The following is a 19,303-nucleotide window of genomic DNA, read 5'->3' on the forward strand; positions in this document are numbered from 1 at the left end:
AAAATTATGAAGATGGTAATGAATGCCGACATGTTTCGAGCACTCAAAAATAGGCACCCATTCTCAAGAGTCGCCAGTTGTGAATGAGAAAACAAATGTGATTTTAAACAGTAGCGTTTATTTTTCGTTTTCTGTTTAAAATCACATTGTTTTCTCACTCACGTCTGGTAAGTCTTGAGAATGAACGCTTATTTTTGAGCATTCGAAACATGCTAACTTTTATTACCATCTTTATAATTTTGGAAACAAATGAAGTTCTTAAATCATCATGTATATAGCTGTATTAAAACAACATAGTACAAGAAATTGAATTTCAATTTTCATGAAAGTTTGAAATAAATGTTAAAAGCTGAAATGACAAAATACTAGGAAAAAAATTATGTTGATGTCTACACTGATTTTTTTTAAAATGTATATGTTAGAACAGAGTTATAAAAAATTGAAATTTCATTTTGAAAAAAAAAAGAAAAATTCAATACAAAATATATATATGTATATACATAAAATAAAATGTTAAAGAATATGTCATAAAAAAAGAGGAACATGTCCTTTAATGCAAATAAATAAATAAAAATAAATAAATATGTCTTAAAATGAGAAGATTACAGAAAAATACTTAATTCGGTTTTAAGAATCTTAATTTTGTTCTGAAAGAGCAAAAATTCAAACATCGTCCAAAAATTCAAATATCGTCAAAATCATGCCTGTTTGGTAATACTGTTTCAGTGCAAAGATAACCCAGAAATTTGTGTAAATAAGTTACTTTTATAAGTATACATTTTTTTTGTATATTCAATTTATAATATAGGTTTTCAACTGCATGACATCTAGATAGAAATTATGTGATTAATTGATAGCCTAATGGTGATATTAATAAGAAAATAATTATCTTGAATTAATCTAATAAATCTAGATATATATTTCAAAAAAAATAAAAACGCCATAAAAATTCTCTTGAAAAAAGACTACTTTAAGCACTTTTTATCAGTTTCTTCTCGCTTGCAACTTTCACTATCCCACTAATGATAAAAAAAAGCAACAAAAAGTATGTCATAAACACGCTTATTGTATGCTCTCGCCAAACAAGAACGCTACGTATGCTAATTGTTTCTCACTTCTCCAAGAAATCAGGCAAAAAAGAAAATAATAATTATAAACATCCGGATTCAGTCAAGGTGTTTTTTTTTTTTACAGCAGAATACATCTGGCAGTCGGAAATGTCTGCTGTTCTACGTTGAGCTTTCTCGTTCTCCACCTCGTGGTGCTTCGATAACAAAAATTATTGATTTTCCCATTTTCTTGTTGGATACTCCGTCCTTCTCTGACCTTCTGCTAACCCTCATTCTTCATTAGGGTTTTACCATGAATGGTAAACATAGCAGGTTAGTTTTTAATTATTTGTTGTAATTATATATCGTTAATTTTTTAGGATTGAAATACTATGGTTTAGATTTCATTCAAGAGAACAGAAACGCAATTCTAAACATCGGCTATTGGCGATGTTTTGAAATACTTGAAGTTATGTTTGTAAGAAGAAATATTTTAAGCGTTTTAAGAACAAATATTTTCATAATTGTATTTCTTTTTGTAGTGAAATAATTTTAAACATTTTCTATAAGTTTGAAAACATGTAAAGTCTTTGGAAAGTGTTTTTATTGGCGAAATTTGTGTTGCCATTATTTGAAATGAGAATTTGTTGTTGCCAATATCTTTTCTGTAAAGTTTTTAAGAAACGTCATTATAAAGAATTTAAACTATTAAATATTGAAAGAACTATATGTATTTTAAAACGTTATTAGTTGTTAAAGCATTGATTTAGTGTTACTAAACTATTTTGTCCGAATGTTAAACAATTATTAGGTATAAGAATCCGACACATTTTTGAACTAATTAGTTCAACTCAGTAAATTAATTTAAAAACAATTTCTTTATATCTTTATTTTCCTTGCAACTATATTCCGAGATATTCTTTTAATACGAAGACTAGCAATAATTAGCATAATTACATTTCTTACATAAGTGTAAATATCATTTTATGTTAGAACATTATAAATTGTACAGAAATAGAGAAATGTCATACCTAAAATAATGGTAATGCTTAAATGCTGTTTGTTGGCACAAAATTGAAAGTCTAATTTACTGATTAATAAAAAATAGCTTTAGAAGTTAAAAATATCAATATTTCACTTCTTTTCTCTCTAATATACATATTGCATTATTTGTACTATTAGTAATACTTTATTTTCGTCGCACTAGAACTGCACGATACTCTACAGTTTGACTGGAGTCGAGCCCCTTACGGTCGAACAGTTTAATAACGGTTCATACGTCGCGCCCTCGGTCCCTGCGCAGGCTGATCTAAGTAGTCACACACTCGTTCACTGACAACTATCAGAGATATTGACTTCGACTGGGAACCATATCTTATCAGTCTACTGCGGAATGTGTTTTTTTTTTAGAAGATGCACCTTGTTTTTTTCTTTAGTACTTTTTTTTTTAGGTTGAATTTGCTTTTTGAACATGGTACTTACATCATCCATTTTGACAAAAGGCACAGTAATAGTAATACTAGCCGAAACTTTCAAACAATTTAATTACTTTATTTTAATTTTCTTAATCATCAAATCATAAATAAGAGAGCCGTAGTGGTTGAGGGAATAGAACGTTCGTCTTTCAATGAGTTGAACAGGGTTCGAATCAGAGCGATGGCTGTTCGATACGAATTCCGCACCCCCCTCGTACCAACCACAGTGCTGACGTAAAAATTCTCAGTGGTAGACGGATTATGGTTTAGAGTCCCCTTGCCGTCGGGATAACTATGAGAGTTCTTCGTGTTTTTCCTCACCAAGTAACTCAAATGCGGGTTAGTTCCATCAAAAAGCCCTTCTTGCAGGCAAATTTCTCCCAATATTTGATCTAGGAGTTCTCTTGTCTTCTGGATTGGGTTCAAAATTACAAGGCTACGGGGAACATTAGTAGTCGTAAACCCAATTCGGCTGTTCAACGACGGTTATAAAAAAAATAACTTGAAAAGATGTTAAGAAACCTGCAACTTTATTATTCATGGATTAATTATTTGCATAGTTGTTGTAGTTCATTTATGTCACACTAGAGATGCACAATGGGCTATTGGCGACGGTCTGGGAAACATCCCTGGGGATGATCCGAAGACATGCCATCACAATTTTGATCCTCTGCAGAAGGGATGGCACTCCCGCTTCGGTAGACCAACGACCTGGGCGCGAAGTCGAGCACTTTACGATAGCACAGTTTAACGAGGACCAATACCGCACACCCTCGGTCCCTACGCAGGCTGATCCAAGTGGGTCACCCACCCGCACACTGACCGCAGCCAGTGATGCTTGACTTCGGTGATCTGCTGGGAACCGTGTCTTAATGATCAGTCCACTGCGGGACTACTTTTGCATAAATTTGCATAAATTACTCTATTTTGGAAATTTTTCAGAACTATTTTCATCCAATTTAATTAATATTTTACTTATTCTATTCAATTTAAAAAAAAGGGAAACTGAAATTTGATATTTAAGTTAATATGAAGTAAATTAATACATTATAATATTTTTCGGGATCATAGTTTTCACCCGATTTAGTAAAAATTTTATTTATTCTATTTCAGTTATGAAAAATGGTTCTGTTTGATAGAATTTTAGCTTTCTTAAAGTATTTTGTTACCGAATTTCGATGAAATTTTTCGGAAAGAGAATTATTACTTGAGACAAATAAAATTTCTAACTTCAATGCATTTTCTGATGTTTTGATTATTTTCACTCATTATATTGAGATTTACATCATAACCAAGAAGTTTGTGTTGAACCTATATTGTTTGTGATATTTTAGACTAAATTATTTTAAAAACTAGCTTTTAGTCTATTTTCAAGACTCGGCAATTACAAGTATAAGAGTAAAAGTAACGCACAAATGTGTTCCCAAAAATTACTCTATATTACTAGGGGGAAAAAATCAGTTCACAGAAAAACATTTTCATTTACTTAAAATTTCTAAGCGATTTTTATTTTATGTATTTCTAAAACTACTTTTTAAACCTTTATGCATTTCAGCAACCCAAATGTCTTAAAATAAATATATAAAAAATAATAGATCGTGTGCTTAAGCCATTTATTCATTTTCTATTGAAATGCATCATACTGTTTTAATTGGCAAAAAGTTTAAAGACAGAAAAAACTTTTTGAAATGCATAGTGTTTAAGTTTCAATATTTGATTATTCTCTTAAAAATACATAATTTTTTTTTTCTCAATCGTAACTTATTATCCAATAAGATCTACCCGATCAGCATATCAAAAGTCGTCTGCGTCATTTTGTGTTAGTAAACAAACATGTTAAGTTTGATGTTCTCACTTTAATTTCTTTAATTTAGATTTATGAGCTTTTAAGTGCATTTCCTAAAAAGAGATTTTAAAAAAATAATAAATAAATAAAAGACTATTTTCGCAACAGTCCATTGTGGATCGGGGGGGGGATCATTGAGTTTTAGGCGCAAAAGTATAATTTCGTGATCAACGACATGATGGGGGCATTATGGTCAGGATTGCGTACTGACCAGCTTTACTCCCCAGACAAGTTGATGCCTATCGATCTCTAATTTGGTTGAACGTAAAACCAACGCCCAGGACGAAAAAATGTACACTTTGAATGACTTTTGATCTAATAACCGAAGTTTCACGCATTAAGGTGCCAACTTTAATGGTTCAAAGAGTTTGCCTCAAATATGCCAATTAATCAAGCTAATTATTTACTAAATCTGACACATGGACGTACTTTCTTTAAATGAACTAACATTGTTTCGGTGGATTTCGATTCTTTGTGGGTATACACAATCTGAAAACTATGGTTCCAATAATTTATAGTCAAGAGATCAACAGAATGCTTATTGTTAGTTTCCCTTTTTGCGTATTCCGTTAAATATCAAAAACTTTATAAGCTAATCGAAAAATTTTGTAAATATTCACTTATGCCAGAAATTATTTTTATATTTATTTATTATTTTTTTTATCATTTAATTCAATATTCGTCTAAAAGAATTTTGAAATGTAAGGTATACGAATGCTCAAATAATTTTCAAATAATTCTAAACTAATTAATTTTAAAGAACAAAATATGCAACTTGGAAAAGCGGTAGGAAATTTCTTAGATATAAAACTTTTGAAAAGTCGTATTTTTAAATCTTTATTTTTCAAATTCAACCTATTTCGTGTCTGATTTTTTTAACTTAATTCATAGTCAGAACTAATTAATTAGCTAATTTATGTCCACCCTTTATCCATAAAGATTTGTTTTTAGTACGTGAAAATATGATCGTTATGGAACAAAATTAATCAACGTGATATATTTTTTCCTTGATTTTATTTATTTAGCTTATTGTACAAAGAAAGAGCGGAAAAACACTAGAAGGAATGCTTGCATATTTTTATTAACATAATTTAAGATGTAATGCAGTCCCGCAGTGGACTAATCGTCAAGACACGGTTCCCAGCAGATCACCGAAGTCAAGCATCACTGGCTGCGGTCAGTGTGCGGGTGGGTGACCACTTGAATCAGCCTGCGTAGGGACCGAGGGTGTGCGGCATTAGTCCTGGTAAAACTGTGCTACCGTAAAGTGCACGACTTCGCGCGCAGGTCGTCGGGCTACCGAAGCGGGGGTGCCATCCCCTCCGCAGAGGATCAAAATTGTGATGGCATGTCTTCGGATCATCCTCCGGGATGTTTCCCAGACCGTCGCCAATAGCCCATTGTGCAACTCTAGTGCGACGTAAATTGACAACAACAACAATAAGATGCAATGCGCATAATTAGGAATTTTTAAATTCATATTATATCCATGGAATATTATGATAACAAACTTTAACACTGTCCTCATATGATTGGTATTTTGTATACTATTTCGTATTCAATAATTAATTGACCTTGGAAAAAAACGTTTTTAAAGCAGTAAAAAATGTTAAGTATGAATGCAGTAACACTGCTAAAGATCTAAAAGTATTGAAGATAAACAACTGGAAAAAAGTCGTCATGGACAGGAGGCGCTGGAGGCTACTGAGACAGCCAAGGCCTGTAAGGGGCTGTCGTGCTGAAGAAGAAGAACAACAACAAATGTTGAGGGCAAATGAATAAAAAAAAGTATGTTTTTCAAAACGGCATTTATTTGAAGAAAAAAAAGTTAAACATCCTCAGAAGAAATTAATAAAACGGTTTTGGTTTATGAATTAATAACACTGTTTTCAAATTTACTCTATCATATTTCTCTTATTTAAACTGTAAATAAAAATGAATAAACTTGTTCAACAAATTTTAGTTCAGCAATAATTTTTTTTTTTTTTTAAAATCAATAATGCTAGTTTTGTTTTGTTTTCCAGAAAAACTGGTTGCGTGGATTTACAGAATCCTCACATCGAAGAACTAGGAGTAGATCATCTTTATCATATTTCACTAAACACTCAGACTCATAATTTGCCAGAAATGTTTTCAGACGTAAAGGTTTGTATGTGTGTGAATACATAGATTATAACGCAGACAGTTATTATTGTAAAACTTAAGCTTAATCTAACATATCGTCACCTTGAAACTAAACCGTAGTAACTAAAAAAAAATCGAAAAATGAGATATTTGGGTCATTTTGTGTAAAAAAATCACCCTTTTAGAAAAGCAACGTGTTATCTTCATAGTTCCATAAAATTAATTTAGAGACCAGATAAATCGTTATAGCAATGGCGCGATTCTCCATCTTGGTTTTAGGAAGGGCAGTGATTTCCGAAATTTTTTTTTAATGTAAACTATTTTGCAGTAGTCGCCATAGCTTCGGATCAAGCTGCGGCGGAAGTTCCCGAAAAGTTAGAAATCGCTCTCCTGAAAAACTTGCTTTTTTTTAGTTATCACGGTTTAGTTTCAAAGCGACGATATATTAACACTTTAACGCTGAATTTTTATTACGCCTATTTTTCATTCTTTTTACATTATTTTGTATTAATTTGGATCAAAATAAGTCGGGAAAAATATATTTGGCATTTTAATAATTGATGGTTATGAAATATAGCATAAAGCTCCGGTGTCTTCTGCGTTAAAGGTAAAATCTTCCAGACACGACTCACTTCCAAACAATAATTTTTCAAATTTGCAGTTATTTAGTTCCAATCGAAACAGTTATTCGTCATTGAAATTTCTTTTATTTACAAAATCAATTGATAAATCTTTGAATATGTATGAAAAAAATCCAAACTACATTTTTTTGGATTTTATATTTTAGGGCAAATATAAATTCAAAAGTCTAGCAATTTGTTTTTGTAACTATTAGCTAGTAATTAGAGCGTCATATATATATATATATATATATATATATATATATATATANCGAATAGACATGATTTTGCGAAATATGATTAAAAACAACGGATATGCAGCACATGTAAATTCAATTCTTTACAAAATTATTGAATTAATTGTCTATAAATTAATTAAAGAATTTATTTACATAAAATCTTTTAATTGTCTAGAATGATATTTTTGCCATGTGCAAATCCAATTCGGGAAAATAGGTGGCTGATAAATTTTATATCTTCTAAACAACCTCTTTCAATATTCAATTAAATAACTAATACTATTCAATAAATGTTAATAATTTTCATTAAAGCCATCGAATTCAAAAGTTATATTTTTGCCTTTTATTAATTAAATATTTTGAATTATTTAGTATAATATATATTCTTGCGCACATTCAATTTTCGGGTCAACCCAATTTAACAAACAAATCAAATACGGCTGATAGCTTTCGCATGAGCGTGCCTTAAATATACACGGCTACCACGTTTCACATTTTAATTTCATATTTGTAATCTGGCTACTTATATACGAAATTTTTTTTAAATCGTTTTTACTATATATTTGTAAGTACCTTTCTCGCTTTAAATGGTCCTATTGGTGCGCAATTTTGTACTTTTTTGGATTTTGGGAATTTTTTTTCGTGAATTAGTTTCTTCCTTTTATTTTCATCCTTTTATTTTTATTTCTTCCTTTTATTTTAATTTCTTCCTTTTATTTTCTTTCTCTTCACACTACTATATTGATGTATTTTGCTTTGGCTATATTAATGCAGTATTTGGAAGCGCTGTTTTTGTGGACGTAGTCATGTGAGCTGATGTCGAAATTATATCTCTTCTAATTTTAATTTTTTTTCTTCAAAATTTTTACAAAAAATGCAACACTTAAAAAAAATTTCCTTTCTTGATCTTAAAATTTTTTATTCCCTTTTATTATTTTTATTTCTTTCCTTGCTTTCTTTGTATTTTTTTGAATTTAAGGGTTCTACGTACTATACTACTGCGTATATATATATATATATATAGTACATGTAGGATGCTTGTTCGACTATACGGAGTGCCAATCTCATGCCAGGTTATTTGGGGTCAACAATTAGATGAGGAAGGATTTGAATCAATCAGATCTGAATCTACTCTCATCTGAGAATAGTACGCAATCCCAATCCTTTTCGCTCAAACTGTGATGCAGAAGACACCATTGCAAACAGGCGCTATGGTGGCGTCTGGACACAATAGTATGCACAAAACAGGTCGGTGGTTGTATAGTCCTCCTGCTTGTTAGAGTCTGGCCACAGTTTTTCAGGAGATTCACTTGAAACTGGTTTGCTACCAGACTGCCTGAACTGCGCCGGTTCTTTTTTGTCGATAACTCTATGTACCCGTCTTGTGCAAGCGTCTTACATGGAACACGACTTCCTCCGTGATGTCTGCTACACATTTCAGCTGTTTGAAATGATTTCCAAATCCTTGAAACAACGCTGTGGCTGACATTGAACTGTTTGGTAACTTCTGTTATTTTTCGGCCTTCTTAAATCATGCCAATAATGCAGTCACGCGTAAAATCATCCAAATGACGTCGGAAAGACATATCAAAAATATCAAGTTCGTCAATTGATTGTTTCGCTTTAAAATTTAATTTTGAACAACGCTTTATTCGCGTCAAATCTATTTTATCTCTTTTCAGCGCTGTCGTGTGACAAACCAGTTCAACACCCCCCCCTCCCCAAATTTGCATACATAAAACACGTCTTACTGTATCTCGCACTTATGCTAATTTTCACATTTTCCAGTCGTCAACTTTGTTGTTACTGTCGTTGCTTTTATCATCCACCCTTAACAATTGTCCAGCAGTGTAGTTTGTTTTCTTATGACCTTATTATTGATGAACTTTTACACCATGGTTTTTTTAATTTCAGTTTGTATGTACAGGAGGTACTCCTAGAAGGATGGAAAAGTTTGCACATTTTGTACAAAGAGAATTAGGCATAAAATTACCCACGGGAACAGCCTTGTATGATATAAGTGCCCGTTCTTACAGATATTCCATGTATAAAGTCGGACCTGTGATATCAGTTAGTGTGAGTGCCATCTTTGCTTATTTTGCTGAATCTTCACATTTCATCTAAAGAAATACTTGATGAAGTTATTTATTATTGCAGCATGGTATGGGAATTCCATCTTTATCTATACTTTTACACGAGCTCATCAAGTTGATACATCATGCTCATTGCGAAGATGTCACCTTCTTGCGTCTCGGAACTTGCGGGGGCATAGGTAAGAAGCCTCAATCCAGAAATCTCGGAGGACCCGGTATCACCAGTCTAATATACGTGAATAATAAATAATGTAATAAGAATAAATGGAAAAAATATTAGGTACCCTATTTACAGTGGTTAAATTTCGATAGTGACTCAAATAATTTGAATCTATTAATTAAGAGATGAAACTGGCAACTCAATTATTTCAATTTTTAAATTTATTTCCATGAAACAGAGATATCCGTATTTTCCAAAGTACATTAATAGCACAAGTATACAAATTATATTAATATGTGTTTTGATCTGAAATTATGCGTTTGCGATGTCTTTTAAAACTAAAGTCTTTGTCACATTGTTGTAGAAGTTATCCACTTATCTTTAACGCTCACAACAGCGTATTTCAAAAAGTTTTTTTTTCTTTTTTGGTCACTACAAACTGTTGCACGAAAGCAACAACAGCGGGGTATAGGTTAACTAAATCTCGCTTTTGGTTTATACTGTTCATATAGGATTCTTATCATCGAAATTTTATAAGGTGAGATTCTTTTACATTGATCAGTTTTGTTGCTATGTAAAATAAGTAATCTGTGGGGCAACGTTGCTCCCGCAGTAAGGACAGATAGTACAGAGAATGAAAGAACATCCATGTCTTGTCCAGGATACGAACCCAGAACCTTTCTGATGCAAGGCAGTTCCCTGACCCCTACACAGTCCGGTCTGACGAAATAGTATTTCAAAATAGAAGGGTTGAATTAGTAACGGCTGAATCTGGAATGGATCGAAATGGAACCGATAAGGCAACGGGACTGAAANTTTTTTTTTTTTTTTTTTTTTTTTTTTTTTGAACTGTCAACATTATTTCTTACATAATTTTTCTCTTTACATCTTTATAAAGCTCATTATTACGGAGTTTTATTTTATTAATTAATTGCAATCGTTCATTTCAGAGTAAATATCACTCAATAGTTTTTCTGAGCATTTTATGCTGTGTAATAACAAAAAATGCTAAAAACTTTCATCGCTAACATTTTTTTAAAGGAAAAATATATTTTTAAGGTTTACCTGGTGGCACCTTAGTAATTACATCTGAAGCCGTTGATGGATTGCTTAATCCTTATTTAAAACTGGTAATGCTTTATTTTTAATCATTTCCTTTTTTATTTTTAAATATAACTCTTTAATAGAAAAGTGAACGATTCCCATATTTAACGGTTTAATGTTTGCTGATGTTTTTAAAAATGTTTTCAACTTCAATCTTTTCAGCATATTCTTGGAAGAGTTGTAAAGAGACCTGCAGTTATAGATAAGGATTTGGTTCAAGAATTAAAAGAAATCGCAGACTCGGAGCTCAACGAATGTAGCACGGTTGTGGGCAAAACGATGTGTACTGATGACTTTTACGAAGGTAGCTTTATATTTTATCTTGTTTCGAAATATGCGTTGAATAAATGTTTTAGGCCATTCCCATGTATAGTGTGGCTTTGAAGAGAACTCATCCAGACTGAAAGTCTGGGGCTATCTGCTGCTATGGTAACAAGCGAGAGCACATTTCTAATGGGGCTGAAATGGAGGAAAGAAGTTGTCGATTGGTTTACTCACGACGCTAAGATTAAGACAAAACTATTCACCCCACACCTCTATCCAAATTGACCTTTGCTCGTAACCATAGTACCCACCTCGACGCGAGACGGTTGTCTGGAGGAGTTCTCCTGAAAGCCGCACTATATTTTAGGCGTTTTCATATCCTTTAATTTGTATTAATAGCGACTGATCTTTATGAAACTGACAATTTTAAAATTATGCGATTTCGGGAATTATTACGGAATTTAGTTACAAAATTACGTGTGCGGACACGCAATGATTGTTTGGATACTCTATTAACTCCCCGATCTATGCATAATTCCCACGGGAAAGTATCTAAAAAGGCAAATTTTGATATTGAGACAATCAGGGCCTGATTATCCCAGGGTTTAAGGAGGTAGCTGCCTATATCCCCACATTATAAAGGCCTTCAAATGTCAATGCATAAAATAATTTTTTTTTAATTCTAATTTAATTTTTAGATTAAAAGTTACCAGTATTTTAACCGTTATTTTATAGAAATTTGTGGCTTATTGATTCATGGAAATTATCTAAGTCATATTAAATGAATAATCCCAAGAAAATGATGTGGTAAGATATTACACCTGATTAAAAACTTCATTTACTTCTAAAATATATAAATAGCAAATAACAGTCGACATGTTTCAAGGGCTTCAGAGACGTGGGCCTATTTTGCTTGAAACATGTAGACTGTTATTTGCTATTTATTGAAGCGATTGAAGTTTTCAATCAGGTAATATCTAAATCATAATTTATTGTGCTGATTGAAAATATCTTCAGTTGTAGACAGATCAAGGGTTAGAGTAGCTTTCAGGCTAACAGTGGGAGGTTTTCGTGGTTTTCCTCTCCACGCAACGCAAATGCATGTTAGTTCTATCAACAAAAAAACATCTACTTGAAATAAGTAAATGTCTTTCTTGATTAAGAAAAACCTCATTCGCTTTAAAACTGTTTAAGAAAAGATGAAATAACAATCGACATGCTTCAGCGCTTCAAAATAGGCGCCCATTTTCACGACTTGCCAGACGTCAATGAGAAGAAACAAAAGAGATTTGAAAACGTAAAGTTGCCAACGAAAAATAAAAAAATAAAGGTGACAGACAAAATTTGAAAAAGCTTTTTTTAAATCTATTTTTGTGGCAAATGAAGTTTTTAATCGGGTAATATCTTCCCGCTTCAGTGTATTGGGATTATTTATTTGTTTTTAAGTAAATGTGTTTGTTTCTTCTTTTTACATTATTTTTTTAATTTATAAAATTTGTTTTCATAATCATTATTAGTATCGAATTAATCTCGAGCAAAGTCTATCGGATTTTACTTCCGATTCTTTTGTCGTACTTTTGCAAGAAACAATAAATGTACGGAATACGAACATTGTTGTCTATCATAATGCTATTCCTACTTCTTCTAAGCACATTTTTAGAAAATTACTTGGGTAAGTCAAAAATATGTAACCTTTGCGTGAAAATGAAGAAATAATATACGATAAATCGCCATTGATAGGAACGATATAAAAACGTGAATCAAAGAGCTTTTCACGTAAATTTTCTAAATACTGATTGGCCCAGAAATACGAGAAATTTTTATGGTAACGAAATTTTCCCAAATAAACACAATTCATTGGTGCATGCATACAGTATGCTATCGATTTTGTTTCATAACAAAACGTCGCAAACTGCTCTACCTTTTAAAGATATAAGTTGTATTTTCTGTGCTTGTTTACATTCTAACAATCTCCAATGCAAATTCTGTATTGTTGAAGCACACTTTTCCGAAGTCATCTTTAGTAAAATAAAATGGCATTTGAGAGAAAAACATATAAATAAGGTATACTCTATACACACACTTTCGTCAATTGGAAATTTTTTCTTAGGTTCATTTGTGCAAATCGCAATATTCAAAATTTCCGCTTTTATGCGTCCTTAATTGAAATGAAAATCTAAGCAAGTGGTCATGCTCTGCTGTTAAGTATGGTCAAAATTATTTCATCTGCATCTCGTGGTTTAATGATTTAAATCATAAATACTGAATATCTTGTTTTTCTTATTTACGTAGGTCAAGGGAGATTAGATGGTGCCTTTTGTGATTATACTATGGAAGATAAAATGGACTTCTTGAACGAAATTCATTCAAAAGGAATCACGAATATTGAGATGGAATCACTTGCTTTTGCGGCAATTTGCCAGCATGCCGGTGTTAAAGGTGAATGATATTTTCATTATTCTATTTTAAGTTCCTTTCCAATTATAAGTATGTGTTATAATTTAACTTATGCATTTATATCTTATTAGGTTTACTTATTCCACTTACTTACCCTATAGTGACAGATTCACATTCTCTTTTGACTCAATATTGGGCAAAATATTTTATTAACTAAATTCGTTGTTCTGTCATATAGCACACAGTTTATAAAAATCACAAACTGTCAGCTGTTCTACTTTTTATCGTTTGCATTATTTTTAAACGAATGAGTTAAACTTCAAATTTTGCGTGGCTTGGAACAACCTTATGTGCTGCAATCAAGGGCGCCGGCAGCGGGGTGCAAGGGGGTGCACTTGCACCCCCCTGGCTGTTTTTTTTTAAACAATTAAAGATATACAGAAAAATTTTGTTATAAAATTTTTTTATTAAACATATTTTATGGAAAAACAAATAATTAAGTAATTATTGATGCATAACAATTAAAAAATTGTTTAATCAAACAAGAATTGTAATCGTCTTGTTTGCTGTCCAAATCTGTTTATAACTTTTTCAATTAATTCTGAGTCATCTTTGATTCTTTTCTTATGTACACTGAGCATTCACAAACTTGACAGATATCGAAGCTATATTTTTAAATTTCGTTCAATAAAATGTAAATAATATTATATTTTCTATTAATTATTCAGTTTAACAAAGGTGTATAACACAAACTGACTTCTCGCAACTGTAAAACTTCATCAACACAATAAATACCAATGTTAAGCGTGCACAAAAGCGTATACGAAACTACTGTTTGTACTTATTTGTGCTTTAAAGTTAGTAGCTATGCCAGCGCGATCGCCTTTGACCAAAATTTGCAAGTACAAGAAATTCGTACTTTTTTTTAAATATATTGCTAACAATGAAGAAATGTATCTTGAAAAAATGAACAGATGAAAGTATATGTAATAATAAAACACAATGTAATAGCAGAATATTTTAATTTTTTTTCGGGGGGAGGGGAGGGTAGTTTGTTAAAGGGTTGCACCCCCTTTTATATTATTCTGCCGGCGCTCTTGGCTGCAATCGATGAAATTCAAGAGAAATGCTGGCATAAAGATTATAATTTTTGTCGGGTATCAAAAAAATCTCTATAAGATAAAGATAATGATGAAGCTTGTCCCAGAAATTCGACATCAATTTTAGCAAGACTTAAAACCAATCATTTCAGAGGGATAAGGATTCTCCCAGACAAGACCAGGACATGTGTTCCCTACAGCAACAGCTCTGGTGTCATGTTAACACCAAGACACATTTTCGAGTGCCTAACACTCACACCACATGTTCTGAAATAGGAAATGGTGTCACTTGAGGACAACTTAAAATATGTTCTCTACAGTCAAGAGGCACTGAAGTTGGCGGCCGCAATCGTACAGATTTTCGATGTTCTTTGAAAATCCAAGGACACGAAAGCAATATCAACAATGATGCAGTTTTAGAACCGCCTCCAAAAAAGAACCGTGTGGACACTAATTGACTAAGAATATTTTTACTTATTCTTTATTTGTGGTTTTTATTCATTTTTGTTAATATAGTTGTTATGTCTTCTACAGGTGCTGTAGTGTGCGTAACTCTTTTAGATCGACTTCATGGTGATCAAATTGACACATGTAAAGAAACTCTGGAATATTGGCAAGAATTACCACAAAAATTGGCTCTTGCATTCATAAAAAAGCGTATGAATTTGACTTAGTTTAAATGTGTTATGTTGTTCCTGCTATGATTATCCTAATTATGTTCTGCTGTGGTAATAAAACACGGTTGTTTAAAAAAGTTTTAATAAAAAGTGAATGTAGGCAACATGGATTTTACATTTTAATATTTTTAAAGTTGCATGTGATATTAAAAATTGGTTTTATACTACTTAAAAATATTGTTCTCCTATATCAATTCTTAAATGCATTAATTTGCCTCTAATATGTATTGTTTTTATAAAAGAATTTCTTTATTTTAAGATTACTTTTTAAACGAAGAATATAAGCAATTAATGCACTCTTTAAATTATTTTCTTGCTCATATTTTAAGATAGATTTTTCCCTGAAAGGGCTAATATATTGCTTAAATTTGTGTTTTAGGTCTTAAAATCAAACAGTTTTATCTTCCGAATAGTTATTTTTTTATAGAAATTCTTATTCTCCTTCAAAAAATTTCAAAGGAAGAATTTAAAAGGGCTTTAATTTTGAAGGAATTCTATAGAAATCATTTCAAATGCGTCTTTTTAATTATTTTGTTAAATTAAGTCTTTCTTTTCTTTAAAAATTCAAATCAATTTTTTTTTTAGTTGTTAACATCGTTTCATTAAAATTTGAGAGAAGCATCAGATAAAATCTATTACAAAAAGTAGAAAGGAATATATTCAATAAGTATTAAAAGAAATATTTATTTACTGTAATAGAATATTTATGCAAATGAGCTTATAATATATTGAGTGTGAAATAAAAATTAATTTATTTTCAAGTGATATAAGTTATAAAAATTGTACAACTATTTGACATTCCATGTACTAGATATTCCATATATATGTTTACTATATTGAAATATACGTAAAAAGTTGTGAATTTGCAAAAATGTATTTTTTCCTATTTTTTTTTCTACTTATTTGAATTTTAAAAATATTTATACTTGAAAAATGTATTAATAAAAATATATGTTAATGAAAGCTTTGTGAACATTCCTTTTTGCATTTAATTAATTCTTAAAAGATGTATAACATTTCTATTTCAGGGGTTTTGCTATTCATATTTATTAAATAGAAATATTTGTTATTTCTTAAACTTTTTAAGAACCCCTTTTATATCGTGAAACATTTTATGCGACGGTACATTTGCTATATATTCGTTTTCATTCGTATTTAAAAATACAATTCAAACGAAAACCGTAATGTGGTTTTTCAAAATACTCTTTGTAAATGAATTCAATGTTTAATCAATTGAACTTCTTAGAAAATTTAAAATCTAAACTTGTAAAGAAACATTAAAGAAGAAAAAAACTTTGTCGAGGAAAAGAAATTTAGCCAGAACCATTCCCTCTCTGATTTTAAAAAGAAAAAAAAATTTTTTTTTTTGTTTAAAGTATGAGAAATATTTGTTTGAATCAGAAACTATAAAGTTACATTTCCTGAAGAGATAAGAAAAATAATTATAATTCAGCAATCAAGCAGTCAGAGACATTCATTTATTTTTTACGGTACAGAAATATGATTGTGTTTTTAGTGAACCTAAAATTAAAGAGAAGGACCACATTTGTGCTCACAACAAAAGTCTTACAAACTCTTATACGAAATAACCTTCTTAATTATCCGATGTGCTCGATTAACCGACATCCACATGAACGTCACTGCATGACTTTAAATCATAGCTGTCTCATGTTGTGAATGATTTTGCTTTATACTCCAGGGCTTATCCTATTTAACACGTTTACGATAAGTCTTAATTAGTTTTTCTTGCTTACTTCAGAACTTAGTTTCATTCTCTGACTTGGCAAAAATGCGTCTTTTAGGTCATTGTTACAAATTTATGCTACATTTGAAATAATGGTTTGGAGACCATCGATTCGATTGATATGTTATACTTATTACAGTTTATTTTGTAAATTATTTCTATTAAAATCTCTATCAGTTTGATTTATCCAGATGACTTTGATAAATAATTGTTAGTTGCATTGTTTAAATAAATAGATAAAAATGTTTCCAGAGTTCGTAGCGTACTTGTAATTACTTCGATTTTAATTAACGTAGTAGAGAAAAAATAATTGATTCGTTATAACCTTAACATATTTAAAGTAAAAAATGCCTTTCGACTTAGATTTGAAACTAATCAGTCGCTAAGATTTGAAAATTAGGACAGTTGCTAAAACGGAAAAATATTTACTTTTATTACGAATCTTTAAACTTCAATCGCGGTTTTCGTAAAATCATATTTTTAATCGTATTTCATTGATACTAACTAAATTATTCATGAGATTTACCAATTTTGTTTTTATGAGATGGTTGATAATCAAATTTTTTGTATTCTAACTTAATATTTTTAGGCCGTTACTTTTCTTAAATTTAAAAAGTCAACTTTTAAAAGTTTTTAAGAATTTATCGTCAAAGGTATATAAAAATTATTTGCTATGTTTTAAAAATTGCATTCTCTTAATAAAAAATTGTAAAATTGCATCAAAAGTCAAAAATTATAATTTTCTTATGAATGCTATAAAAATTTGAAGATTCGCATGTGCTGCTCGCAATTGGGTACTTGCACTTCAAGAAGAAGATCACGGATACCAAAACATGTGATCTTTGACGTCAGTGCCAGCTGATCATTTATAAGAGAAATGCAGAGATGCCAACTTGCTCCGGACAACAAATATATATTTTAAAGTGGTAGTTTATCAATTGTGATTCTTGGTTTAATGAATTCAATTTGGTAGATTTTTATCCACCACTATTTCTAAATAATTCGTAGGCTTATATAATGCACCACTTTATAATACTTGTGTAACGCTATACCTTTTAAAAAGCAAGCAAAAATAGTTAAATATTTGGCAAATTTACTTTGTAGATAATTACCGTTTTTTTCATTATTTTGGCGTGTCCGGAGCAGTTGGCATCTCTGGAAATGGCGTGTTAAAAATGAGCTAAAATTTCTCCACGTAAGTTAGAATGTTAATTAACGTGAAGTTAATTAAATATAGCCTAGTATCGCCCATCAAATTTGTTGAAATATAATTCTTTCTCGTCTGCATCTTTTACTTAATTTAGAACTATTATTTATTTATGTATTTTATTGTAACCGTGATATATTTTTGTTTTGTGTACCTGGCAACTTCGATGCATAATTAGTTTGTTTATGTTCTACGTGGCATCTTGCCTGTCTTTGTGTTAACTAAGGAATATATAGTGAAAGAATATAAAATGTGTCACTTAAGAGAATTGATACTCGTCGGGCTTGGTTTACTCGAAATAGGAAGGAAAGAATAGCTACTAACGTAAACAAAAGCTACCTTTCAAAAAACCAATCAGGATCGAGATACCCATACTACGTCACCTGCATGTAAGCCATTAAGTATATTTATAATTTCCTTTCTAATTCTAGAACGAATAAAAGAGAAACAAAATTTGTTTTTTTCAAAGAGAGCAAAATGGTAACACTTTTCTGATGAAATATGTGCAGCTCCCGCTGCAGTAACAAGCCTTACCATTAATTGGGCGATGATTTAATCGTTTCCTTTATTAATCATCTGTAAATTAATTAAATTCATTAATTAGTTTTATGAAATGCTCTTTAATCGTTTAAGTTATTTTTAATTTTAGTTTCATAAAATACTTAGAGTTTATTCGATGAAGTATGTCGGGTGTTATAAATGCACAGAATGTACACCTTTTTTTTTTCAATTTATTTCCATTTTGAATATAATACATATTTATATGGTAGACTTACATCATTACTACTTTTAAACAAATAGAAAAATAAGTAAGTATAAATTCTACTGTTTGAATTATGTTTGATAAATTATAAATATAGATTTTTGTTCATATTTCAGTATTGATAAAATTTTTTTAATGAATTTATCAAGAATTGAATGATGAATTAGTGAAAAAGAAAGTTAACTAAACTACTAAATTATAAAGATACTAAATTATAAATTGTCGAGTATCTTTTCTTCAAATCCACAACATGAACTTACTATTTCCTATTATTGTTGATAGAGGGCTCTGTTGCAAATAGGTCTATAAGAAACTTTGGAAAAAGTGTGATGACGTCACAGTTGATAGTCCTTAAAGATCTCCTTCAAACAGAAAGTGCTAAAATGTTAACCTGTTATATGAACGCAATTTCCTCAATAATTAAGTAACTAATTATTATTT

The 19,303-nt window shown here is 30.7% G+C and overlaps 1 protein-coding gene across 1 annotated transcript; it reads left to right on the forward strand.

The window, feature by feature from the left end:
* The first annotated feature begins 1,054 nt into the window (after window positions 1-1,054).
* On the forward strand, window positions 1,055-16,111 carry LOC107448981 (uridine phosphorylase 2). Its single transcript, XM_016064363.3, has 8 exons — window positions 1,055-1,382; window positions 6,395-6,515; window positions 9,268-9,429; window positions 9,511-9,625; window positions 10,666-10,736; window positions 10,873-11,014; window positions 13,267-13,413; window positions 15,006-16,111. Exons 1-8 carry the CDS (start codon window positions 1,363-1,365, stop codon window positions 15,143-15,145), a joined length of 918 nt encoding a protein of 305 aa, XP_015919849.1. The 5' UTR covers window positions 1,055-1,362; the 3' UTR covers window positions 15,146-16,111.
* Window positions 16,112-19,303: the final 3,192 nt, after the last annotated feature.

This window comes from Parasteatoda tepidariorum, chromosome 3, assembly GCF_043381705.1.
Source record: "Parasteatoda tepidariorum isolate YZ-2023 chromosome 3, CAS_Ptep_4.0, whole genome shotgun sequence".
Taxonomy (NCBI): Eukaryota; Metazoa; Arthropoda; class Arachnida; order Araneae; family Theridiidae; genus Parasteatoda; species Parasteatoda tepidariorum.